At 48.2% G+C, this 26,888-nt stretch overlaps 1 protein-coding gene across 3 annotated transcripts in view; it reads left to right on the top strand.

The window, feature by feature from the left end:
- SEC16B (SEC16 homolog B, endoplasmic reticulum export factor) overlaps positions 1 to 26,888 on the top strand; it is a 276,625-nt gene that overhangs the window by 158,822 nt on the left and 90,915 nt on the right. For all 3 annotated transcript variants that reach the window (XR_012724949.1, XM_075320161.1, XM_075320162.1), the window contains exons 19-21: positions 8,812 to 8,887; positions 12,210 to 12,611; positions 22,377 to 22,447. Coding sequence is in view for 2 of the 3 variants with exons in the window: in XM_075320161.1 (XP_075176276.1) it covers positions 8,812 to 8,887; positions 12,210 to 12,611; positions 22,377 to 22,447 (549 nt within the window). In the remaining variant the exon portion in view is untranslated. The remainder of the gene's footprint in view (positions 1 to 8,811; positions 8,888 to 12,209; positions 12,612 to 22,376; positions 22,448 to 26,888) is intronic.

The raw sequence follows: 26,888 nt of genomic DNA, 5'->3' as shown, positions 1-26,888 counted from the left end.
AAACTTTCCAACTGGTCAAAACTTGCTGTACTTTACTTGAACTTATGCAGACTCCTCTTCACCAGGGCTTGGGCCTGTAGGGCTGCGGCACCTGTTGGTTTCTTGACCTTTTTCCTCATCTGTAGTGGTCTCATCATTAGGTCTTTGGTCTTTTCTTTCTTCTTTGGGACATGGCACTACATCTAGCGCATACCAGCCTCTTTCGCCTTGATGCAGAGTAAACTGTACGGAGTCTCCCATTTTTAAGTTTCTGCCAGGGTGTCCTCTGGGCAGATGAGCTCTCACATCTCTTCTATTGACGAAGATACCTTCTTTGATACCAGGTGCAACAATGAACCCGTATCCTGACTTTAGGCTGAAGTCCTCCACTACTCCTCTGCAAAGGGGTCCTCGGACCTGTGCTTTGGCTCTTCTCAGGAACCTTTTTTCTTGTAGGTCTCTGGCCGTGACTTCTCTCTGCTCTGGGGATGGCGGTGCAGGGAAAGACTGGGTTCTACTGCGGCGCTGTGTCTTGCGGGCTGGATTCTGCGAAGTGCAGCTTACAAGCTCCCAGGTGAGGCTTTGGGGCAGATCTTCTTCCGCAGGAGGTGTCAGGTCTTCCTCGTCCCAGCGGGAATATGGCAACATCTCCGGCTCTGGGCATGGATCCACTGCTGATGGCTCCTGAGTCAGCTCCTCAGTTTCCTGGCCTCCTCTCCCCCTTAGTTCTTCTTGGCACTCCTTTGATGGCAGTGCTGGGGATGGGCTTTCTTCAGCAGGCCCAGGCGGGGGACTCTTTGGCGTGGTTGCTGCAGGGGTTGCTGGAATCCTCTTGGGGGTATGCGGAGGGAGCATGTACCGGTCCACCAACCATTGTGGAAACTTGGCTTCCATGTCAGCCTTTAGCTGCCAGTATGCGGGGTCCTCCCCCAGCGTGGGCTTTCCAGCAGGGACCTCTTTGGACTGGGGAGCGGTGTCTGCTCTGGCCTTGCAGGCCGGGGTAAATGGTGATGCAATCTCTTGGCGGGCCGCGCCTGGCATGGTGGCGGCCTGGTCTTGGCGGGCCGCGCCCTGTATGGCGGCGGCCTGGTCTTGGCGGGCCGCGCCCTGTATGGCGGCGGCCTGGTCTTGGCGGGCCGCGCCCTGTATGGCGGCGGCCTGGTCTTGGCGGGCCGCGCCCTGTATGGCGGCGGCCTGGATCGGCGTCGCAGCTGCGATGGGACCTGTGCAGGCTGGGCTGGGCGTCGCTGCAGGGACCGGGTCTTGGTGGGCCGAGCAGGGCATCGCTGCGGCGGCCGGGGCTTGGCGGGCCGAGCAGGGCATCGCTGCGGCGGCCGGGTCTTGGCGGGCCGAGCAGGGCATCGCTGCGGCGGCCGGGTCTTGGCGGGCCGCGCAGGGCATCGCTGCGGCGGCCGGGTCTTGGCGGGCCGCACCTGGCGTGGCTGCGTCCTGGCTCAGCGTCGCCGCGCCGGGCGCCTCTTCAGGGACCGCGGGCGTGGCAGCAGGGGTCGGGGCATCCGGGCCGGCAGGGGTAATACTGGACTCACCCATCGGTGGCAGCATCGGGGTCTGAGTCGTCGCCGTCCGGTCTGGCACTCGTCGTGCGGTTCCCCTCTCATAGGCCTGAACCGCGGCAGCCATCTCCAGAAGTTCCATGCGTTCTTCCCTGATCTGCTCCACGACCCGGGTCTCCAGTCGGTCGCAGAACTGGGCCAGCTCCCGATACCACCAGGCAGCGGAGCCCGGTTCTGGGTTTCTGCGGTCAGACGCCATTTCTTCTGCGCCCTCTTCTGCACGATTTCCCAGCAGTGGACTCACCGTTGCCTCTAGTAGCAAGCTGTTCAGTTTCCGCTCTGCCTCTTTCAGCAGCTCCTCTCCCAGCAGCAGGCTTCTGGCTCCCTTTCTGTCCCGACGTCTCTGAACGCCTCCGCTCTCATCACTTGCGAGGTCAGAACTCTGCAGGGGATCTCTGGGTAGCCACACCTCTTCGTGGGCGGTAACTTCTTCCAGCGCGGGCTGCTGTTGTTTTTCAGCGCGCTTTTCATGGTGGCAATATGGCGGCGCTTCCAATTTTTCAAGCGGACCGCCCAGGCACATGGTCACCTGTCTGGACAGGTCTAGTCCTTATCCTGTTCGTGACGCCAGATGTGAAGCCCCACAGGTGTTGTGTCGGTGCATTACCTTCAGGGACTCCACTCGGCTGGATCTGGTCACAGGTAGGAGATCTTCTTCTTGATTGTCGTGACGCCACTCTCAGTATTGCGGTCAGTGGGGACCGCCACTGCAGGTTGAGGGACGCCTGGGGCTGATGGTGAGTGCAGTTAGTTGGAATAGCCTCCTGAGAGTGAGGCAAGCCCCAGGGCCCTGTGTAGGTGCGTAGTACCACAAGGCGCAGAATAACTCCACACAGGCAGAATGTCTTTCAGGGTTTTTACTCACTTCAGGTGGCAGGGTGAGTAACCCGGGCGTAGCTGGGATGAACCAGGCGGGAACCAGGTGTCCTTCAGGCTGACTTGTGAGGGTGACTACTAACTCGCCTTCCTTAGCCCTTGGTGGTTTGGGGTGACCCCGACTTTGAGTCCCTATGGGGGTCACCCAGGGAAGTTGCTGAAGCCTCACTCCCCTTCGTTTGCCGTGTGCTTGTTGCCTGGGCCAGATCACTCCAGCTTTTTGCCTCCTGTGAGCTATGGGCCCTAACTGTGGCTACGTGGCTGCGGCTTTTGTGGTGTTGTGGCGTGGGCTTTGAGAGCCCCACACCGGCAGGTTTAGCAAAAGAAAGCTGGATCTATCTCCGCTTCGGGATCTGCCGCCCGTTTGGGCCTGGTTCTCCCTAGCAGTCTCCTTACTTCCCACTCTGTGCTCTCTCTCTAGCTGGAGATGGGTTTCGGGTAGCACTCCTAGGTGACCGTTCTCCCCCGTCGGTAGCCACTGCGCGGACACTGTCAGACTACAGCAGCCCAGGGGAAGGGGTCAGCTCTCCTCGGAGCTCCCTGGACTCTGCTCTGAACCGGCTCACATCTGGGACCTTCACTGCTGCTCCTGTCTGAGCTTCACTTTCCTGCTCCTCACTCCTCCACACTCTGCTGCAGACTCTAGACTGTTTACTCCTCCTTCTCTTTTCCCTTTTGTGCCTGCCTACGCCACCTAGCAACCAGATTCTCTTACCACACCCCTTGAGAGGAGATGGAGGCTTTTGGCCCCCTCCACTATTCCAGTGAAGGTGAAGGCTTTTCCCCCTCCTGGGATCCCCAGGGGTCCTCTCATGGGTACATGTGTGAGACCTGATCACTATGCGCCTGTGTTCCACACCCCGGTCAGCCTTCTGGATTACCTGTATTGTACTGTCCCCAGCATGGGTGCAGTACTCAGTGGTGCCTGACCAGGTCAGGGGCGCCACATCACACATAACGACGACGACAACGACGTCGCTGCAACGTCACCATATTCTGTGACGTTGCAGCGACCTCAACAGCGACGTCGCTATGTGTGACACATAACAACGATCAGACCCCTGCTGCGAAATCGCTGCTCGCTCCTGAATGCTCCAGGTCATTTTTTGAACGCTGCTATCCCGCTGCGCCATGCTGATAAGCTGATAATCCTTTTGTTTGACACCGCAGCAGGGACGCTACGCTACGTCTGAAACCACACAACGACCGTCGACGTCGCTATGATCGCTACTCCGTCGCTGCTTTTTATAACATGTTTGACAGCTTACTAACGATCATCTATGGTCGCTGCTACGTCACAGAATATGGTGACATTGCAGCGACGTCGTTGTCGTCGTCGTTATGTGTGACCCCAGCTTTAGCCAAAGGGCCGAGAAGCGATGGTGCTTTCATCTGACAAATGCTGTGATTATCCGATCATTAGATAGTATATCACATCTAACGATCTGCACATCGCAGCTCTTGTCAGATGAAAGCACCGCACCGTAAAGCAGGCTGAGAGTGAAGTGTGACGTCGGCATGCATGCTCAGACTACTGTCTCTCACAGGGAGACCACCCCACCCACACCAGTGACATGACCTGCTAAGTTTGTCCGGATATGGTCTCCATACCAGAAGGATCAAAGTTAAACCATGAACATAGGAATATCTGCACCGCTTATGGATCAGCTTTACAGGACCGAGTAAGTAGCAGAATTTTTATGAAAATGTTGGTTAGGAATAGTTAGGACAAATGAAAGGGGTCACAATAGTAGTGGAAAACACCTTGAAAATGTATTAAAGACTTATTACCAACACTTAAAGCTATTACCTAATCATAGGACTGGTGAAAGTTTTTGGATCAATAGGCGTTTGACCACTGGGGCCTTCACTGATCCAAAGACTGGAGCTCTGAAATGCCCTGTTGCAATGGAGCAGTGGTTGCATGGCTCTGCCGTTCCTGGGCCAGTGCATGTATCCTGCCTCCAGGGTTTAGGTTTCTGGGGAGGGGCCTGTTTGTTCTCGCCTCATTCCGGGGATCGCACCACCATATCTTAGTGCTGCTACCTCTGGGACGTCACCAGTAATATTTCCGGCTCTGCTGTGTGCACTGTTACTGTGAGAAGTTCTCTGTTTCTTGTCCTGCTACCTGGTAGTCTGTCCTGCCCTCTGTCCCTCTTGCCTGACATGATCTCCTTTTCCCCAATCTGTCCTTACTTCCGTCTCTCCTGACCTCGGTCCCTCTAGCCTGAGCTGACCTCCACAGCTTCCTGTACTCTGGACTCCGGTCCTGTTCCGTGTCCTCCACTCTCTCCCTGGTGCTTACTTGCTCTCCCGGTATCCAACCTCAGCTTGTTTTTTTTACTTTGGCTTGATTTCCCCTCAGTACAGACGTGACATCCCGGCATTGACCCTGACTGATCACTATCCCTGCTCTTGTGTTAGCGACCTCTAGTGGGTTTCTGTCTAACTGCACTGAGGAGTTCTTTTCCTACCTGAATCCCTGCGCCCCCTTGTGGTAGCTTGACACTTTCCATCTCTATGGAACTGCTAGAGAGCCAACTTCAAAACTTTAAGGAGTTCTTAAGACAATGATCAGAGCCTGTACGGCCAATGCTCCATCTTCACAGAGTATTTAAAAGCCTCTTCAGATCAATAGGGGTCGCGACAGTTGGATCAACACGGATTCGCAAGAAAGGTGATTGCTTTACATTTACGTTCTAGCTTTTCTTCCGGTTTACCATACAGTACTTGAGGCAACCCTTGTGTTGGTATTGGGCCAGATCTTTAATCTGGGCATATGGATGGGAGCACTGTGTAGTAACACTACGAGCATCCCAATTATAAATCTAAGGCGCGCTGACAGTCTGAGCTAATAAAAGATCGCTCCTTGTTGTTTGTGTCATATGTTAATCACAGAACGCGCTTCTCACAATACACTAGAAAGCTGTAAAAATGACTTGATGCAATGACGGCTTGTTAAAAACCAGAAAGATCACCCGTAATGTATTGCTACAATTGATTGATGCTGATTGCTATAGGTTCCAGTGCAATGCGGCCATTAGTGTTCTCGCCGTTTATGCAGTTTTCTTGCAGATGCAGTAAATGGAATCGAGAATTGAAGGCCATTTAACAGTTTACGGAAAAAAAAATAAGCAATCCTGTTGTTTGTTTGGTTTTTTTTTTTACAGCACTTTAAGCAGTTTCTCACCAAGTTTTGTGACTCTAAAAAAAAAACAAAAAAAAAAAATAAAAAAATTAATTTTGTAAAATGGAAAAATGGTTTTCTCTTTCTTCCGTCAGGATTTTTTCTACCATCTGATATTCTCTGTGGTTCTGTTCTCAGCTATAAAAACCTGTGATTGTGCAAGGGCCAGGGGTCCGCGTGCACGGAGAGGATGTGCTTGTAATTGGCACGCCGTATCACAGACTTGCCTTGCTTTCGGAATCAAGCAATTACAGAAGCATAAAAGGCCCTCTGACAGCAGGCTCAGGGACACTAGGTGAAGCGGTTTCACTGGAGCCTGCCACAGCTACACAGCTATATTGAAAGTCTTAGAGAGGATTTGTTCTCAGTCTCATCTGGAACAATAGAATGAGATGTTTGTGTTTCAAGATGCGAAACGAGCGTTATGCCGAGCTTACACTCTGTTTCTATAAAACCAATGCTCCCCGTCTAATTAAACTGCATATGAACTCTTTTTAAATGCTTTTCTCTGAAAGCAAAAACAAGATTTTGGATTATTTGCAGCTGATATGCAAAACATAGTTAAAGAGAACAAGCCACCAGGATTTTGCAATATGAACTAAAGGTAGTGCCATACAGGTGGTAAGATGCTGAATCCAGGGATACCTGTGGTAGGAAGATCTGATGCTTGGTTGCAAAAATATGTTTAATCAAAGTTTGCACATTGATTGACAGGTACAACAGGGGCAGGTCTTTTGGGGCAGGTTCTCACTGTAAAGTCCTCCTCCATCTTCCTCTGTGTTGCGCCCCCTTTTCTTTATTTGAATCCCGCACCGTGCGGCCATTGCTGTTGTTGGCAGCATGTGCTCATTGACACAGTGATTCTGTCTTCATTAAGGGGAACCTGTCAAGTGCAATATGCACACAGAACCACGAGCAGTTCTGGGTCCATATTTCTAATCTCTGCATAACCGTCCCTGTATACATTAGCATAGATAAAGAGATCTATAGAAAAAAGTATTTCTAAAGATCCTTTATGATATGCTAATGAGCACAGGGACTCGTCACAAGGGCGTTAGTTCCTGCGCTCATTCCGCCCTCTTAGTGTGATAACGGGGCGTGCTAACATGCTATTCAATGCAGAGACAGCAGCGTCCACTGTCACTGCTGATCCAAAGTCCCAGAACTTATGGTCATGCACATTAGACCTCTATGAAGCCAGGATGCATACATCTGGCTTCATAGTGCGCATAACCAGAAGTGCCAGGATTTCAGATCAGCGGTGACAGCGGACACAGGTATGTGCGTCACCACTGCTGACATTGCATTGCATCCACACTAGTCATCATTGAGGTCCTGCGCAGGCGCACTTTGATCTGCCCTGAACGGGGCAGATCAAAGTATTGTAGTGCACCTGCGCAGGACCTCAATGCCGGGTAGTGTGGATGACGTAGGACGCGTCATGCACCCAGGCTTCTGAAGAAGGACGACAAACATTGCCGAAAGATGAGGCACCGCACCCAGAGCACAGAGACACCCATCTAACCAGTCTGCACGAAACCTACCGTTTAGGTGAGTATTATAAAGTGATTTTTATGTTCTACACAGCGGCCTGGGCTCTTATATACAGCATGTTAGAATTCTGTATATAAGAGCTCACTGGTGGTGGCTGCAGCTTATAGTCACCAAATCTGTTGACAAGTTCCCTTTAAGTTGTTGGGTGCAAGCCTCAAGACTAGTCACTAATAGTCTCTATAGGAAGTTAGTGATGAAATACTATGGTAAATGCAAAAATAATGTGGTACTCCAGACAAGATGTAGTTTATGGACTTCTTTTATCGGCCCATATGATGTGGCGGTGTTTCATCTCTATATACAGAGTCTTTTTGTAGCCTCTATATAAGAAATACTTAGTATAAAGAGCAAAAATGTCACCATATCATAAGTTTAAAACATCATCTTGTTTGTAGTTCTGCCCTCTTTTTCTATCTATTATCTATCTATCTATCTATCTATCTATCTATCTATCTATCTATCTATCTATCCCTCTATCTATCTATCTATCTATCTATCTATCCCACTATCTATCTATCTATCCCTCTATCTATCTATCTATCTATCTATCTATCCCTCTATCTATCTATCCCTCTATCTATCTATCTATCTATCCCTCTATCTATCTATATCTCTCTCTCTATCTATCTTTCTATCTATCTATCTATCTATCCCTCTATCTACCTATCTATCTTTCTATCTATCTATCCCTCTATCTATCTATCTATCTATCTATCTATCTATCTATCTATCCCTCTATCTATCTATCTATCCCTCTATCTATCTATCTATCTATCTATCTATCCCTCTATCTATCTATCTATCTATCTATCCCTCTATCTATCTATCTATCTATCCCTCTATCTACCTATCTATCCCTCTCTATCTATCTATCTATCTATCTATCCCTCTATCTATCTATCTATCCCTCTATCTATCTATCTATCCCTCTATCTATCTATCTATCCCTCTATCTATCTATCTATCCCTCTATCTATCTATCCCTCTATCTATCTATCTATCCCTCTATCTATCTATCTATCCCTCTATCTATCTATCTATCCCTCTATCTATCTATCTATCCCTCTATCTATCTATCTATCTATCTATCTATCCCTCTATCTATCTATCCCTCTATCTATCTGTCTATCTATCTATCCCTCTATCTATCTATCCCTCTATCTATCTATCTATCTATCCCTCTATCTATCTATCTATCTATCCCTCTATCTATCCATCTATCTATCTTTCTATCTATCTATCTATCTATCTATCCCTCTATCTATCTATCCCTCTATCTATCTATCTGTCTATCTATCCCTCTATCTGTCTATCTATCCCTCTATCTGTCTATCTATCCCTCTATCTATCTATCTATCCCTCTATCTATCTATCTATCTATCTATCTATATGTTTGTCTGTCTCTATCTGTATCTATTTATTTATTATTTATTTATGTATTTATCTACTGTATATGTATACAGTTATCATAGAAAATTAAGTACACCCCTTTTAAAATCTGCAGTTTTATGTATCAAGACATAAAAAAAAGATTCTGGTGTTTTTTAATGTTTTTTTTATGTAGTAATTTGATATAAATTGAACTCTAATATTTTCAGTTGCAGATATGAGTTACATTTTTAATTTAGTTTTTTTTTTTAGAAAAACTGCACATCAGGTAGAAATAACTCCGTCATCTCTAAAGACCAAAGAAGCCATACAGCTCCTATCACGAAAGGTGGGTTTACGCCATTGATCAGTGCTTTTTTAACTATTGCCGACTCTATGATGGAAAGAAGTTTGAGGATTTGACTATTCAGTCGCCAAACACTTTACATACTGTCGATGATAGGCGATCTGCTTGCTACAACGAGGAAATTGAGCCAGAATGAATGATCCAATCAGTCAAAGAGCAAGCGCCTTGTTTGTTGATCGGCTGATCGGTGGTCGTTTTTGAACTGGCCAATGTTCAGGAGCAATCTCATGTTAGGAAGCCTTTTAGCTGTTTTTTGTCAAAGTGTCTAAAGGCCCAGTCACGCACAATGACTTACCAGCGATCCCGAAAACGATGCGACCTGATAGGGATCGCAGGTAAGTCGCTGGGAGGTCGCAGGTGAGATGTCACACAGTCAGATCTTACCAGCAATGCAGGAACAATGAGCGACCTGTATAACAATCTCAGCAGTCACTGGGACTCTATCACACAGTGTCAAACACAGCGATGGGTCCTGCCCAGCAGGACATCACCTTTGAAGAAAATGGCCTGGACCATTCTGCAACGACTAGAGATCTCACAGCAGGGGCCTGATCGCTGGTAGATGTCACACATAACGAGATCGCTAACGGGATCGCTACTGCGTCATAGAAACCGTGACTCAGCTGTGATCTCGCTGGGCAGGACACATCGCTGTGTTTGACACTGTGTGACAGGGTCACAGTGACTGCTGAGATCGTTATACAGGTCGCAGTTGCGACCTGTATTGTTCCTGCATCGCTGGTAAGATCTGACTGTGTGACATCTCACCTGCGACCTCCCAGCGACTGACCTGCGATCCCTATCAGGTCGCATCGTTTTCGGGATCGCTGGTAAGTCGTTGTGTGTGACTGGGCCTTAAGGTGAGGCAAGAAAAAATAATTCCATACTCTCCTCCAAGACTGCACTTATCAAACCTACTCGCTACTTCTCCATTCTCATGCATTCTTTGCAGCTATTCAGTGGGAAATATATGTTATAAACTTGTAGTTGCCTGGTAAAATCTTTGGAGTGTTAATCTAAAAGTGGGCAATCTCTTCTAAAGGCCCCTTTACACACTGAGACTTTCTAGCGATCCCACCAGCGATCCCAACTTGGCCGGGATCGCTACAAAGTCTCTGGTGAGTCGCTGGTGAGCTGTCAAACAGGCAGACCTGGCCAACGACGCAACAGCGATACGGACCTGCAGAACGACCTAGCTAGTCATTGGAGACGTTGTAAAGCAGCTTTTTGAAAGGGAAGTCGCTAACGAAGTCGCTGTAAAGTCCCCTTTACACACTGAGACTTTCTAGCGATCATGCTGCACAGCGGGAAACAAAGGACCAAAGAATGGTCCTGAACGATTTGTAGCGATCAGCAACTTCACAGCAGGGGCCAGGTCGCTGATGTGTTTGACACACTGCAATGTCGCTGAGGAGGTCGCTATTACGTCACAAAACCGGTGACGTTACAGCGATGTCGTTTGCGATGTTGCAGTGTGTAAAGCCACCTTTAGTAGGAGGGTGTATTGAGTACTGGTTGTGATTAGTGATAAGCGAGCACTACCATGCTCCAGTGCATTACTTGTAATGAGCAGTTGGGTGCTCACATGGGCGCGACCCAAGTACAGGGCATACTGTAAGTCAATGGGCAACTCAAGCATTTTTCTGGGAAATCTTCTGGGAAATGCTCATTACGAGTACTGAGCACCCGAGCATGGTAGTGCCCATGTAGTGCCCCTGAATACATCAGGGTGCTACAGGGAACTGCATCCTTCTCCCAGGGTGCAGGACCTACCCCCCATGGTTTCAAGTTCCCAGAAACCAGTGTCACCTCCATCAGCACCACAAATCCCAACTAACACCTTACATCATGACCTATCAGACACACCAGTGGGTTGGTCTAGCTAGAACAGGGCCAGTCACCTAGGAGTCAGGCAGGCTGGTAGGAGGGACGAAGTGAGTCTAGTGAGAGCCTTCAAAGTGAGAGGAACTGGAGTGTTAGTTCCCGGGGAGCTAAAAGGACCGAGGTTGGGTCGCAGACAGTGGTCCGGGACCAGCGGAGTTGGGGACCGATAGCAGTGACATTGGAAAAGGGTGTGACGGACATAGTCTTGGAGGACTGTCGGCACCAGAAAGCCCAAAAGAACTGAACGGTACCGAGCACGACGGGATACAGGACCCTAGGTCAGGAGCCGATTCAATGTCCTGACAATTAACCTGCAGAGGAAGGGTACCTTCAGGGACCTTCCCAGAGAGGTCAGAGACTGAGGGCATCAGCACACCGCGGGGGACAGGGTTTTCCAGAGAAAGCAACCAACTAAAGTCCCAAGTGCCAGCCCTTGGGAGCAAGTCTTCACTTAAAAACTGAAGAACGGGACCTTACAGCTTCAAGCTATAGGGACCCACATGAACACGAAACTGTGCACAGAGGCAGGCTCCGGATTACTATGTGACACCGGTGGGACCATGTACTTGGACGGGCTTCCCAAAGTGGTGGTGGCACACACTGAATTTGGTTTACCTACAGCGTGTGTGTTTCCTTTATAAACCTCATCCAGCACCATGACTACCCACAGTGAGTACCCTGGTCCCCTGCACCCTGCTCTCCCAAACACTACCAATACACCTGAGCCCGGGGCCTCCCTACCTGTGGAGGGACTAACATCAGGCTGCTGAACTCCATTTGCCCCGGTACTCTTTACAGCAGTGGCAGTACTCCCATTACTGCAACCCACAGGTGGCGTCACGAACGTCTCCCCTGTAAATATCCCCTTTTACGGATCAAAGTGTCTGCCAAGCCGGGTCCGCATCCCTCAAGCCACAACGATCCCGGATCCGAGCAACCCTACTAACACCGGGGTGATACACCCGCTCATCACTAGTTATGAGTACCGAGCACCCAAGTATGGTAGTGCCCGCTCATCACTAGTTACAAGTACTGAACATGGTAGTGCGCGCTCATCACTAGTTACGAGTTCTGAAAATGCTAGTGCCTGCTCATCATTAGTTATGAGTACTGAGCACCTGAGCATGGTAGTGCTCGCTCATCATTGTGATCCTACTGTAGAAACCCTTCAGCTATTAACAGGTAGAAATAAACATTAATTTACAAACACATGCAAACTGTAAGTTACTATTAAGATCGAGAACTTTGTAACTAAATAGCTAAAGAAATAAATAGTTAGAAAAAAAATCTATATACATATGTATTTTTGTCTATCTCATCCAACAAACTTTTTACATCATTCTTGACAGCTTTTTCCACTGGTCTTATCGATAAATGCAGTTCACTTCCTTCCAATAGTTTGCTTCTTGTCTCTCATCAGAAGTTTCTGCTGGAAATGAAACTCAACAAGTAAGTCAAGACCATGACACAAGGACCGATGTACCCAACGCAGGAGCCAATGTACCCAACGCAGGAGCCAATGTACCCAACGCAGGAGCCAATGTACCCAACGCAGGAGCCAATGTACCCAACGCAGGAGCCAATGTACCCAATACAGGAGCTGATGTAAATGACACAGGAGCCAATCTGCATAATATAGGACATGACCTACAAAATAAAGATGCTGAGCTTGTCTGTGCTGACAGCCAGCCTCCTCAGTACACATATCTCCAACCATTGGAACCACAGCGTGAAAATATGCATCAATGGGGTGTTCAGCAACCAGCACTCGCCACTGAATTATCCTCTGGCTATAACACCTATGATGGTTCACAAGAAAAAGGTAAATGAATTAGGTTTTAATATTACCATCCTAAAGTAAACCTTTCATCTTGAGGAATGCCATTTACCAGCAGATATAGTGGTAATCTGTTGGTAAATACCTGTGTAGCCGGCTTACTGGAGCACTGGATACAGGGAGAAGTTATATCTTCTTGCATTTGCTTCCTTTAAACTGAGAGTGATTACAGTGTGCTCACTGTGTAATGATCAGTGACCGTAACAGCTACCTCATTGCCCTGATGACAGGAAGTGAGCAGCTGCAGGGAAGATAAAACGTCACTTTCTCCCTACAGCCGCTGCTACAGTAAGTTGACTACACAGGGTTGAAATGCTTTTTACCTTTATATCTCCCGCATATCTGCAGGTAGATAACGTTTCTCGAGATGACAGGTTCCCTATAACATAAATCCTTGATTCGTCCTTATTGGAATTGTAATGTGTAGTTTATCACAAGATTTTTGAGAGTGCCGTGAAACTTTATTCTATGCACAGGGAAGAAGACTTTGTGCACACCCTGCGTTTCTGCGCCTTTTCTGGTCTCAAAACTGCATGAATTTCTTTCGCCAGCAAAGTCTATGAGATTTCATTTTTGCTGTCCGCACGTTGCAGTTCTTTTTGGCTGCATCTTTGTGGTGACCACTGCAGCATGTCAATTCTTTATGCATTTTTTTGCCAGCGGTTTTTGTGCTCTTCCAGTGAATAGATTTGACTTAAGAAACAAAGAAACACATTGGACAAAAATGCGGTGAAAAACGCATCAAAATGCATGCGTTTTTTTGTATATGTTTTTGCCAAAACGCTGCATCTTTGTGGTCACCACAAAGATGCATCGTGCGCACATAGCCTTAGGTGCCTAGCCACGATCAGTTTTTGCTGCAATGCTTCAGCTGCATCCAAAATGCTGTGTTGTACAGTACAAGTGACACACCAAGCTCCAGGGCCGGGGGTACTCGTTACCGGGCCGGACTAGTCCGGTGAAGTCGCGGCGGCGTGACCCGGTTCCGTGATCTTGGCAGTGTCTCTCAGCAACAAAGGGATGATGATTGTGATGATGGGAGCTGTAGTTAAAGGTACAAGTTCATGACGCCACCTGTGGTGGTTTCATCGGGGCAGATGTTGATGGCGCAGCTGAGGTGATATTGCTCCCCACAGGTAGAGGCCTGGGGATCATGAGAGGGCGCGGGAAGGACGTAGACGACACTGGGGGTTGCAGTCAAAGTCTTTACTCATGGTACTAGTTCCACAGGTGTACAGTAAGCTGGAAATCACGCGCGGTATGCTAGGATCCACCGTGTTGGGCTCCCGCCGATCCTGAGTAGCTCAGAGGTCAATACAGGTGCACCCCCTCAGATGTGCCTTTCCTGGTCGTCTCTACTGCGCTGACTCTCGCCCTCCTGTCCCGCGCCTCCACACACAGTGCCCTGAGCCAGGGGTCGCGGACGTTCAACGGGTTTTCTTCCTGCTTGGCCCCCTTATCCTCTGTGGCCCCTTTCCAGCAGATTCGTGTGCTGATTTTCGGCTCTGGATGCTTGTAGCCACCCAGGCACCTGGTGTTACTAAAGAGTATGTTAGTTTTCTTATAGTCTATGGACCGGGTCCCCGTTTTGCGGCCAGATCCTTCCACCCAGTGTGCAGTGGAGCAAGCCAACAGGTGCTTCCTGCACTCCCATGTCTCTAAGATCCCTACTTCGGAGTCACCCAGGTCGAGCAGGACCCCTGGGTCTCAACTCTCCGGTTGCCTCCTCGCCACACCACTCACTGACACTGTCAACTGTCAACTTAGCTCAGCCCACTCCCCTCAGACGCCTCACCCACTAAGCTCCACCCCCAGATTGGCTTCGGGAACGGTGCTAGCCACTATACAAGTACAGCTGCACTAGGCCCTAACCACAGTTGCGTAGTGTGAACCGGAGGACAAACCCTTCCTTACCCTGGGACGCACCCCTGGATGAGGTGCAGTACCTCTGTGGCGATGGAAGCCTTGGGGGCGCTACATAAGCATAGTGGACGGGATTTCTAGAAATCCCATACCCACTATGCTTGTTTTTTCCGCAGCAAACACTGACCTATGGTGCGTCTTTCCAGACCACAGCATGTCAATTGTTTGCTGCGGATTCACATGCGTCCTCCATAGGGAGAACACAAGCGAGAGACCGCAGTGCCCTGAACCCTGAATGTGGGTACAAGTAGCTGCGGTCTCCTTCGTTCACCTGCGGAGGAGACGTGCGACCCCGCAGGTCAAGACACCTGATCGTGGGCACATACCCTGAATGACATATCGAACAGCATCTCGATTCTAACACTGAGTGCGTAGCATTGAGATTTATGTATCACTAGAGATGAGCAAACCCGAAGTCCGGTGTTCAAACTTTTCCAAGAACACAAAGTTCGGGTGCTTTATGAATGCAAGCCACTCTTGTGAGCATCACTGTGCTCAGGTTCATATGGTGCACAGCCCAGTGCGAGCCACTTGCAGTGTTTCAACGGCTCACACTGGAAGTAACAACAGCGTGATCGGATTTAGTGTGTACATCCCCCAAAAAATGAAAAAACGCTGCCTACTCTCCCCTAGAAGTGATCTGTTTATGGCTGGCTGCATGTGGGTGATGACAGTGACTTCAATTGAAGTTCAGGTCAGTTCCGGGTCCAAAACCAAACTTTAAGAAAGTTTAGCTGGACCAATGTGATGCACCTGGACTATTCAAGTCATCACAGGGCACTGCACAAACTGCCTTTCCCGAGCAGTATTCAACCCCCCATGGTTCTGGGTCTCTATCCTACAGTGCTGCCTCTACCAGCATTCACAAATCCTAGATATACCTTGCACCACACCTGTCAGGCACACCAGTGGGCTGCTTAAGCAGGAATAGGGCTGCCCACCTAGGGGTCAGGCAGGGAGGTGCGAGGTGTCAAGTGAGTTGATTGGTAGCCCTCGCCCTCGAGCTGTGAGGAGCTCTGAGGAAGCTGGGAGTTGGAGCTCTCAGGGGAGAAGTAAACTAGGTCGCAGACGGTGGTCTTGACCTAGAGGAGACGAACCCCCGGTCGCAGGGGATTGAGGCTAGGTGCCTGGAACAAGTCAAGGAGGACGGCCAGTAGCCTGGTCCTATCACCGGTCCGGGACCGAAGGCACGACGGGGTACACGGACCCTAGGTCGGGGAGAAGCTTCAGGCGACCCGGCAATTAACTTGCGGAGGACGGGGCCTTTATGGACTGTTCCCACCAGCTCAGAGATCGGGGGCACTAGCGCAATGAGGAAGATAGGGCTTTCCTAGCAAGCAGCCCACTGAAATCCCAAGCGTAAGCTCCTGAGAGCAGGTTCCTCCACTTTGAGACAGTGGGGAGCGGGGCCAGGACAGCTTCAAGCTACTGGGCCACAATGGACAATCTAAAACATAGTGCCAGGAGGCAGGTTACAGACCACCAGCAGCACTGTAGGGGACGGGACCCGGACGAGCTCCCCTCGAGAGGCAACGGTGTTCAGAGACTTGGTTTACCCTGTTGTCAGCGTCTGCTTCATTGCTGAGTGAGTACCCGACTGACCCCTGCACTGCATCCCCGCATCACCCACCAGAATCCCAGGGCCTACCCCTACCCCTACCCGTGAGTACTCCCACCGGCAGCGGCGGTACTCCCAATTACCGTACACCACGGGTGGCGTCACAAACTATTCCAAATCCCGTGTAAATACTCTCTTTCCATTTGAGTGTGGCCCCTAAGCCCCCGGATCCGGAGACCCTCGATCCACGAACGATCACCACCCCCGGATCCGAGCGGTTCGATCCGCTGCAGGGGCGGCACACCAGCAGAATCCGAACTTCCGCTCATCTCTATATATCGCACAGCATTGATCTACCATGCTACTTTACTGGATAGATTTACTATCAAGATATTGGAAATCTACTTGACAACCCAAGTGGGGGTTGAAGTTTCGGCCACACTGGTTGTCAGCTACCTTTTCCAGAAACAGATGTATCTTACAGATAACTGAACAGGCATTTTCAGTTTTCGATAGAAGCCATCATTGTATAACGTTTTGCATAATGTTATTTACTCCATAAATATGCGTTTTATCTCCGCCTGATGTGAAAATCATGTTATTTGCATGCTATTGCCTGGTACTGTGATGCAGAAGTGTTTTATCTTGTCGGTGCTCGACCATAGAGCCGCACTGAAGAGCTGTTTTCGGCTGTGTTGAATAGGACTAGACAGATGCATCGGTATTGATATGCATTTCTTATCTCTGAACTCATTTCCGTCAGTCACTTTTATTGCTCCGGATAACAATAGGTGGTTGCCACTAATAAGCCAATAACTTGACCCATTAAATGAATAGAGTAGAAAATACCAGCAGGTGAGAATGTAGTGTTTCTCAATTGGTAGGAGTTAAACTTGCCTCCTATGGAGACTAAATGGACCTGCGTATATAGGGAAATACAGGAATGTCTCTTATGACATAGCTAAAAACATTTCTCTACCTCCTTAGAAGACATTAGAAACAGTGGTTGTCCTTTCCCGCCCTGCCATGCATTTATTTACTCTCGAAATATCCTTGTAAGACACATCATTGAAGTACACGGAAGGGTCGGACGCTGCCATCAGAAGACAGGCAACAACATCTTCATTGTATAATATATCAATAGTAATTGAAATGCGATGGTTATTCGGGATGATCGAATACTTTGATTATTCGGCTTCGCGAATATTTTCCGAATACCTCGCCGCTATTCGACTATTCGCGAATATTCAATGCGCAATGTAAGTCTATGGGAAACCCAAATATCAACTATTCGGGCTTCCCATAGACTTACTTTGCGCTCGAATAGCGGCGATGTATTTGGAAAATATCCACGAAGCCAAATAATCGAAGTATTCGATCATCCCTAATGGTTATCCAGAAAACAATCAAGCCCGAAATACAACAAGAGTAACTATTGATCCCTGATCTAGGGTATAGCTTTAAATTGTATATCCTCAGACAGTGACGTTTGCTGTTATTTCCATAGTAGTGACTTTAGAAGTATTAATAAATGCCCAGAGCACTGGTGCTCCTACCCCTAGGCACTTTGTGCGGCTTAAAGGGAACCTGTCACCAGATTTGGGCCCTATAAGCTGCGGCCACCACTTGTGAGCTCTTATATACAGGATTCTAACATAAGGGTGCTTTACACGCTGCGACATCGCTAACGATATATCATCGGGGTCACGTCGTTAGTGACGCACATCCGGCGCCGTTAGCGACATCGCAGCGTGTAATACCAAGGAACGACGATCAACGATTGCAAATACGTCAAAAATCGTTGATCGTTGACACGTCGCTCCTTTTCATAATATCGTTGGTGGTGCATGCCGCTCGTTGTTCGTTGTTCCTGCGGCGTCACACATCCGCCCCTCCTCTGCTATTGGGCGGCCACTTAGTGACGCCGCAGTGACGTCGCTATGATGCCGAACGCACCTCCCCCTTGAAGAAGGGATTGTTCGGCGGTCACAGCGACGTCGCTGAAAAGGTATGTGCGTGTGAAGCTGCCGTAGTGATAATATTCACTACGGCAGCGAGAACCAAATGTCGCACGACCGACGGGGCAGGTGCTATCACTCATGACATTGCTAGCTATTGCTAGTGATGTCGCAGCGTGTAAAGCACCCTTTACAGTATATAAGAGCCCAGGCTGCTGTGTAGAACGTAAAAATAATTTTATAATACTCACCTAAAGGCTACTTTACACACTGCGATATCGGTCCCGATATCGCTAGTGTGGGTACCCACCCCCATCTGTTGCGCGACACGGGCAAATCGCTGCCCGTGCCGCACAACATCGCCCAGAGCCGTCACACATACATACCTGTCCGGCGATGTCGCTGTGACTGGTGAACCGCCTCCTTTCTAAGGGGGCGGTCCGTGCGGCGTCACAGCGACGTCACTGAACCGCCGCCCAATAGCAGCGGAGGGGCGGAGCTGAGCGGACGTAACATCCCGCCCACCTCCTTCCTTCCTCATAGCGGCCGGGAGGCAGGTAAGGAGAGCTTCCTCGTTCCTGCGGCGTCACACGCAGCGATGTGTGCTGCCGCAGGAGCGAGGAACAACCTCGTTACTGCTGCAGTAACGAGATTTGAGAATGGACCCCCATGTCGCCGATTAGCGATTTTGCACGTTTTTGCAACGATGCAAAATCACTTATCGGTGTCACACGCAACAGCATCGCTAATGCGGCCGGATGTGCGTCACGAATTCCGTGACCCCAACGACTCCGCATTAGCGATGTCGTAGCGTGTAAAGCCCGCTTTAGGGGCGGTGCGGTGCAGACTGGTTGAATGGGTGTCTCCGTTCTCTGGTACCGGCGCCTCCTCTTTCGGCCATCTTAGTCCTCCTTCTTCTGAAGCCTGGGTGCATGACACGTCCTACATCATCCACACTCGCCGGCATTGAGGTCCTGGTGCGCAGGCGCACTACAATACTTTGATCTGGCCTGCTTGTCATCAACGTGTCTTAGTTACATAGTTACTTAGGTTGAAAAAAGACCTAGGTCCATCTAGTTCAACCTTCCTCCACCAGTTCTACATTTAGTCACTATGTCATTTATAACCAACTGTTATGCATGTCATCCGTGAGTCATTAGCGTGTCATCCGTGTGTCACCCACATGTCATCCGTGTGTCATCTGTGTCATCCATAAGTCATCTACGTGTCATCTGCATGTCATCCTTGAGTCATGCGTGTGTCATCCATATGTCATCCGCGTGTCATTTGTCTGTAATGCATGTGTCATCCACATGTCATCCGCGAGTCATCCATTTTTTCTGGTATGGATCTAGAAAATGAACTTACAAAGCTTCTCCTATACATTCAATGTTAAACACATACAGCATACAGATGGCACATGGATGCCATCCTTGTGCTGTTTCCACAGACCCATTGACTTGTATTGACCCTTGTCATCTGTGCTGTCAGAAAAAACAGACATGTCTTCATGTGGTTCTCATGGACACACGGTCCGTGTGAAAACAAGGACGTGAGCAGCTCCATAGGTTAATATGGGTACTTGTGGTATCCATGAAAACAATGGATGCCACATGTACCCGAAACACGGGCGTGTGAAGGGGGCCTTAGTTGTGCTGCTTGAACAAGCACTGCTCATTACAAGTGTCAAATGAAATAACAATAAAGGCTGAGATGAAAAGAAAATGGAAGAATACAAGTGATAATGTACCATAGGAAACAAGGGGAATAGTGGAATACAAGAATCAGTATACCAGATAAGGATGGGATGAAGAGAAAAAAGCAAAAAAAAAAGCACTAATGGGCAATAAGAATAAAAGAGGCAAATGAAAACTGTGGACAGTGAGGGTCCTTATGTTTCATATATTTTACTACTTTGACCCAGTAATTATATTTTTTTCAGAGAACTATTTTTCCCACCACGTTCACAGAGCCTTATTTTTGTTTTTTAATTTAGAGCTTATTTTGCAGGATGAGTTACGTTTTCATTCGTGCTTTTTTGTTTTAGAGAGGAGTTTAATGGGCAAAACAGCAATTTTACCATTGTTTTTCCATTTTTTTGTTGTGGTTAACCCTGGGGTATGTGCAACATTTTATCTTTATTACATGTGTTAGGGTATGTGCACACGATCAGGACCCGCTATGTCCTGGACGCGACGGGTCTTGACCTGCGGGGCTCAGAGCCTCCGCCGCGGGAGACTGCAGCTGCTCATGCCCACGATCTGGGCTTCGGCAGTTGCGGTCTCTCGTTGTGTTCTCCCTCCGGTCTCCGCATCAAAGAATTAACAAGTTTATGGCCAGGAAAGCCGCCCCGCAGGTCAGTTTACACTGCGGGAAAAACAAGCACAGTGTGCGTGGGATTTCTAGAAATCTCATCCATGCTTGTACTGTACATCGCAATGTTTTGGACGCAGCTGAAACATGCTGCATCCAAAACGCTGCAAACCCTGATCATGGGCACACAACCTTCCATTTTTTAATTTTACTCTTGAATTTAGTAATTGGATAAAAACTTTTTTGATTTTAGAGTTAGGTTCTATCTGGCCCATTGCAACAAGCAGTCCCCTGGGGTAGATGACATGGGCACTGTTCCCGAGCCCATAACATCCCTGAGATGTAAACGTTGTGGTGGGTAAAGACCATAGCCTACAATTCCATTGTGGTGTGGAAAAGGGTTAAGACAAAACAGGTATTCATATCTTTAAGTTTGGGCTTGCCATTTGGCTTCCAAGATTTTAATGGGCATTTTGGATTGAGCGCCTTTTTAAGGGGACGGAAATGATGGAGAACTACGGGAGTAACGTACAGGATTGATGAAGATATCAATCAGGTGAAAGGATAAGGTGCATCCTGTTAATGATGCCAAAAGCTGACCCGCCCCACGGCCGTGGGGTACTCGGATCCGGGCGTTGGTTAATGGGATTATGTCACGGGGCCTGTAGGATCTGTACACCAGGTGAGTTGTGAGGCCTCCCTGCTGCGTTGTGTCTCTCCTTGGTCCTAGGATGCCTAGAGCTATACCATTTCACTGTGTTGAGTGTCTTTGCTGGCTGCCGGCAGTGTTCCTCTGGCTGGTCTCCCCGAGATCAGTGATTGTTTTGTCTTGCTAGAGCTACACCTTGACCCTCTCTTCCTCTCTTCACCTGTATGGCAGGCGGCGGGAGCTTCTCTAAGGGGCACTACTGTACTCACTGCGGTCCCTAAGCTCTGTGAAGCGGCTTTTCCTTCAGGTGCTGCTGCGGCCAGGAGATCTGTAGTCTCCCTGACCTCCGGTCTTTATTGCTGGGCAGATTAGATCCCTCACAATCTCGGACGCCGGTGTCCGGTAGTCAGCGCTGTTCCTCGGGGATGAACAGTGTCTGGCTCCACCTCCCCAGTCACTCCTCTTGCCTCACTCCTGGATCCCTCAGTCTGTCTCACAGCTGCTCTTACGGGCTCAGCACAACCTTCTCCATCTTGATGTCATCACAGTCCTTGCTCCAGCTCAACTGTCAACTGTCACTCTCTGACTCCGCCTCCAGACCTGGATTTAAAGGGGACTTTACCTGAGCTCGGCTTGTAGGGCTCCCCCTCCAGGTTTGGAGTGGAAGGTGTTGTTTGTCTTGCTAGAGCTACACCTTGACCCTCTCTTCCTCTCTTCACCTGTATGGCAGGCGGTGGGAGCTTCTCTAAGGGGCACTACTGTACTCACTGCGGTCCCTAAGCTCTGTGAAGCGGCTTTGCCTTCAGGTGCTGCTGCGGCCAGGAGATCTGTAGTCTCCCTGGCCTCCGGTCTTTATTGCTGGGCAGATTAGATCCCTCACAATCTCGGACGTTGTTTGTGAGATTACCTGATGTGGATATCCTTCCCTGCCCCAGGTACAGATATATTTGTGGCAACCATACCCTGGGGTGCCACATTCACTTACTCAATTGGACCGCCCATTCATTATGTAGAGGGTGCTTCCAACTGACCCCAATGGATGATTTCTAGATTCTTTTTAAATGCAGGTTAATATTTTCTGCCAGAATTAGTTTAATTATTTCCAGTAAGGTACTGACTGATGTGTTGACAATTTTTTTTTTCTCAAAAGAATGGAAGGCTTTGTTGGCAATACCTCTGAGAACCTTGGATGTTTGACACATTCCATTGTTTACTTTTAATAAAAATGACGAATTTTCTAAAAATGAAAACAAAAATATTAGAAATTAGAATGTACTCAATTGTCGTTCATAGCTTTATGTATTTATATTGCATTTTAACTGGTTTCTCTCCTCCCCACCTGCATATAGAAAGCTTGGATGAGATCGCTGATTCCCCTTCTCCGAGCAGCAGTTTCAGTAACAATGCTCTAATGATGAAGGTAAGCCAATTAACGGGAGTTCATTTCATCTCTACACTCTCTTGGAGTTGGAAAAGACCTTGTATGTCTAGTGTGTATTTCTTGATTAAGAGCTGAATTAATCAGCTTGGATGGACTTAAAGCAATGTTCAGAGGAACTTTAATGAAGAAAAGGGCTAATGGGAGATGCCTTTGGGGTATGTACCAGTAATGGAACACAGGTCTCTAACACTGGCTTGTAAATAGAAATGTTGCCAAGAATATTCTATGAAATATATTCCTACACAAAGTCAACTGTCTTGAGTATTTTGGGAAAAAAAACCATTAGTGAATAGAAATTTTGTTCTAGACAAAGTAGCAATACCAATGAGGAACCCTACCACTCGAGATACACCGGACCTCATTTATACAAACTGTCACGGACTGGTTTCTTGCATAAATATGAAGTGGGGAAAAGGATAAGCATGTCGTGTTTGCATATTTTGGTTAATTTTCTGGGTTTGTGGTCGAATGATTCCTTAGTGCACGAGATTTACAAGGGCATTATCTGCTTGCCTGCTGTCAGATTGTTTAGAGTCAGATCACCATTCGTAGGCTAAAAGGATGTAGCCGAGTGATCAGCGGATTGGACCAGCAAGTCCAGATCCAGTCAAACAGTTAAAGTTGCCATCAGCTGCTCGTTCAATCCACAGTGAAAATTAGGTGATAAATGTATTATTACATGTCATATATGACTAGTGATGAGCGGGCACTACCATGCTCGGGTGCTCAGTACTCGTAACTAGTGATGAGCGGGCACTACCATGCTCAGGTGCTCAGTACTCGTAACTAGTGATGAGCGGGCACTACCATGCTCAGGTGCTCAGTACTCGTAACTAGTGATGAGCGGGCACTACCATGCTCGGGTGCTCGGTACTCGTAACTAGTGATGAGCGGACACTACCATGCTCGGGTGCTCAGTACTCGTAACTAGTGATGAGCGGGCACTACCATGCTCAGGTGCTCAGTACTAGTAACTAGTGATGAGTGAGCACTACCATGCTCGGGTGCTCAGTACTCGTAACTAGTGATGAGCGGGCACTACCATGCTCGGGAGCTCGGTACTCGTAACTAGTGATGAGCGGACACTACCATGCTCGGGTGCTCAGTACTCGTAACTAGTGATGAGCGGGCACTACCATGCTCAGGTGCTCGGTACTCGTAACTAGTGATGAGCGGGCACTACCATGCTCGGGAGCGCGGTACTTGTAACTAGTGATGAGCGGGCACTACCATGCTCGGAAGCTCGGTACTCGTAACTAGTGATGAGCGGGCACTACCATGCTCGGGTGCTCAGTACTCGTAACTAGTGATGAGCGGGCACTACCATGCTCGGAAGCTCGGTACTCGTAACTAGTGATGAGCGGGCACTATCATGCTCAGGTGCTCGGTACTCGTAACTAGTGATGAGCGGGCACTACCATGCTCGGGAGCTCGGTACTTGTAACTAGTGATGAGCGAGCACTACCATGCTCAGGTGCTCTGTACTCGTAACTAGTGATGAGCGGGCACTACCATGCTTGGGTGCTCGGTACTCGTAACTTTTGATGAGCGGGCACTACCATGCTCTTGTGCTCGGAACTCGTAACTAGTGATGAGCGGGCACTACAATGCTTGGGTGCTCTATACTCGTAACTAGTGATGAGCGGGCACTACCATGCTCGGGTGTTCTGTACTTATAACTAGTGATGAGTGAGCACTACTATGCTCTGATGCTCGGTACTCGTAACTAGTGATGAGCGAGCACTACCATGCTCAGGTGATCTATACTTGTAACTAGTGATGAGTGAGCACTACCATGCTCAGGTGATCTATACTTGTAACGAGCAGTTGGATTCTCGGATGGGCACAACTCAATTAGCCTGGCATAATGGAAGTGATTGAGAGACTTGGGCATTTTTCTGGAAGATTTCTAAGAAAAATGCTTGAGTTCCCCATTGACTTCCATTATGTTTGGGTACTTGCATTGCGCCCACCTGAGCATCCAACTGCTTGTTACAAGTACCTCTGCTCAGCAGTAGAGCAACCTGCAGTCAGTACAGGGGGCGGTTACAGCCGCCATTCTCCATACACAGAACAGTGACTGAACCCGTGTCAGTGCCGCCCCTGTGACTGAAACCCAAATGCACAGTGGCTCAGTGGTTAGCACTGCAGTCTTGCAGCGCTGGTGTTCTGTGTTCAAATCCCACCAAGGACGACATCTGCAAAGAGTCTATCTTTTCCCCATGTTTGTGTGGATTTCCTCCGGGTTCTCCGGTTTCCTCCCACACTCCAAAGACATACTGATAGGGAATTTAGATTGTGAGCCTCAATGGCGACAGCGTTGCCAATGTATGTAAAGGGCTGTGGAATTAATAGCACTGTATAAATGAATAAATATCATTATATTATTAAATGATGCCTGGAGGATTAAAGTTCTTTTCCTCCTGGCAATGGGGTTCAATGTGAAGGTGCCGGTCAGGTTTATAATGCTATTACCCTGCAGATTAACCCCATATCTGCATGATATTAGTGTTTTTACATGTGAATTTGAGTACTAAAGAGTCACATCAATTCTGTGTAATGTGAACACATCTGTAAAGGCCGCTTTACATGCAGCGATCGCACCCGCCCCCGTCGTTTGTGCGTCACAGGCAAATCGCTTCCCACGGCGAACAATATTGCCGGTGCGCGTCACACATACTTACCTTCCTAGCGACGTCGCTGTGGCTGCCGAACAAACTCTTTTTTTAAGGGGGCGGTTTGTCCGGCGTCACAGCGACGTCACTCAGCGGGCCACCAATAGAAGCGGAGGGACGGAGAGCAGCCGCAGGAACGTCACTCCCACCTCGTTTCCGGAGGACGCAGGAACGCTGTTGTTCGTCGTTCCCGGGGTGTCACACGTAGCGATGTGTGCTGCCTCAGGGACGACGAACAACCTGCGTACCAAACGAGCAACGTTTTTTTGGAAACGAGCGACGTGTCAACAACCAACGATTTTGGGCACTTTTCGGATCGTTAGCGGTCGCTCGTATGTATCACACGCAACGACGTCGCTAACGAGGCCGGATGTGCATCACGAATTCCGTAACCCCGACGACATCTCGTTAGCGATGTCGTTGCGTGTAACGGGGCCTTTAGGCTTATTCACCACTGGCAAATTTGTTTAGTTTTTTTTCTGATACAGCTTTGTTAACTCATGATAAAAACACTACAACTTAGTAAAATCCATGACAAAATCTGCGACAAAACTGTGGTGTGTGAATGTGCCCTTGGATGTATTATTGCGGCTGGAATAAGTACCGGCTGTACATCACTTAGGTTGACTGTTATTTTAAACTTTAATGGATGTATTCATTCTCCTATTGTCTAAAAGTTTTAATGACATCCATTACCACCTCTGCTCACCTCTTGTTGAATGTTCGGTACATCATATGCTAGAAATTATCAGGCTGAAATACAGAAACAATGGTTGAAGGCCAAAATAACAAACAAGATAAGGGTCAATTGTGCGTGCATATCTGTTATCTGCCGCTAATTCAAAGAAAATGTGCTCTGTTGTCATAAGAGGGAGCAAAACACTTACTTTGTATAACCTTCAGCCTAAATAGTTAGGCAGCACTAATGTGCGGATTGTTGTGCTGGGTAATGAAGGTAGCCATGACCAGGATCATTTAAAAACAAACAAAACAGAGTTATCAAACAATAACATTCTTCTGTATGACGCCATATAGTTCTGAAACATGTGCACTTGAAACCAGACGTTTCCCTCCACTCTCTATAAAGACACATCTGCAGGTTTTTCTCACTGTGACATGAAATCAGAATAAACTTTTCCCGTTTTAGGTCAATTAGGAACCAAAATTATTTATATTTGCCAAATGCCAGAATAATGAGAGAGAATGTTTTAAGGCATTTTTATTAATTTCTGCAAAGTCAGAAGTTTCCATAAATTTCATTGGTATTTGCCCTTACACTGTATGACTTTGCTGAAACGTTTTGGATCTCCTTCCACAAGCTTCTCACAATAGCTGGTAGGAATTTGGGCCCATTCCTCCTGACAGAACTGGTGTAACTGAGCCATGTTTGGAGGTCACCACTCGCCTTTTCAGCTTTGCCAATACATTTTCAATTGGACTGAGATCAGGGCTTTGTGATGGCCACTCCAAAACATTGACTTTGTTATCTTTAAGCCACTGTGTAACCAGTTTGACAGTAGCTTCAGGTCATTGTCCATTTGGAAGACCCATTTCAAGCTTTAGGTTCCTGCCTGATGTCTTGAGATGTTGTTTCAATATTGCCACATAATCTTCTTTCCTCACGATGCCATCTATTTTGTGAAGTGCACCAGTCACTCCTGCAGCAAAACAACCCCTCAACATGATGCTGCTGACTCCGGTGTTCACAGTTGGGACGGTGTTCTTAGGCTTTATGCTTCTACCTT

This window comes from Anomaloglossus baeobatrachus, chromosome 8, assembly GCF_048569485.1.
Source record: "Anomaloglossus baeobatrachus isolate aAnoBae1 chromosome 8, aAnoBae1.hap1, whole genome shotgun sequence".
Lineage (NCBI taxonomy): Eukaryota > Metazoa > Chordata > Amphibia > Anura > Aromobatidae > Anomaloglossus > Anomaloglossus baeobatrachus.
This window is presented reverse-complemented; position numbering and strand designations above follow the sequence as displayed.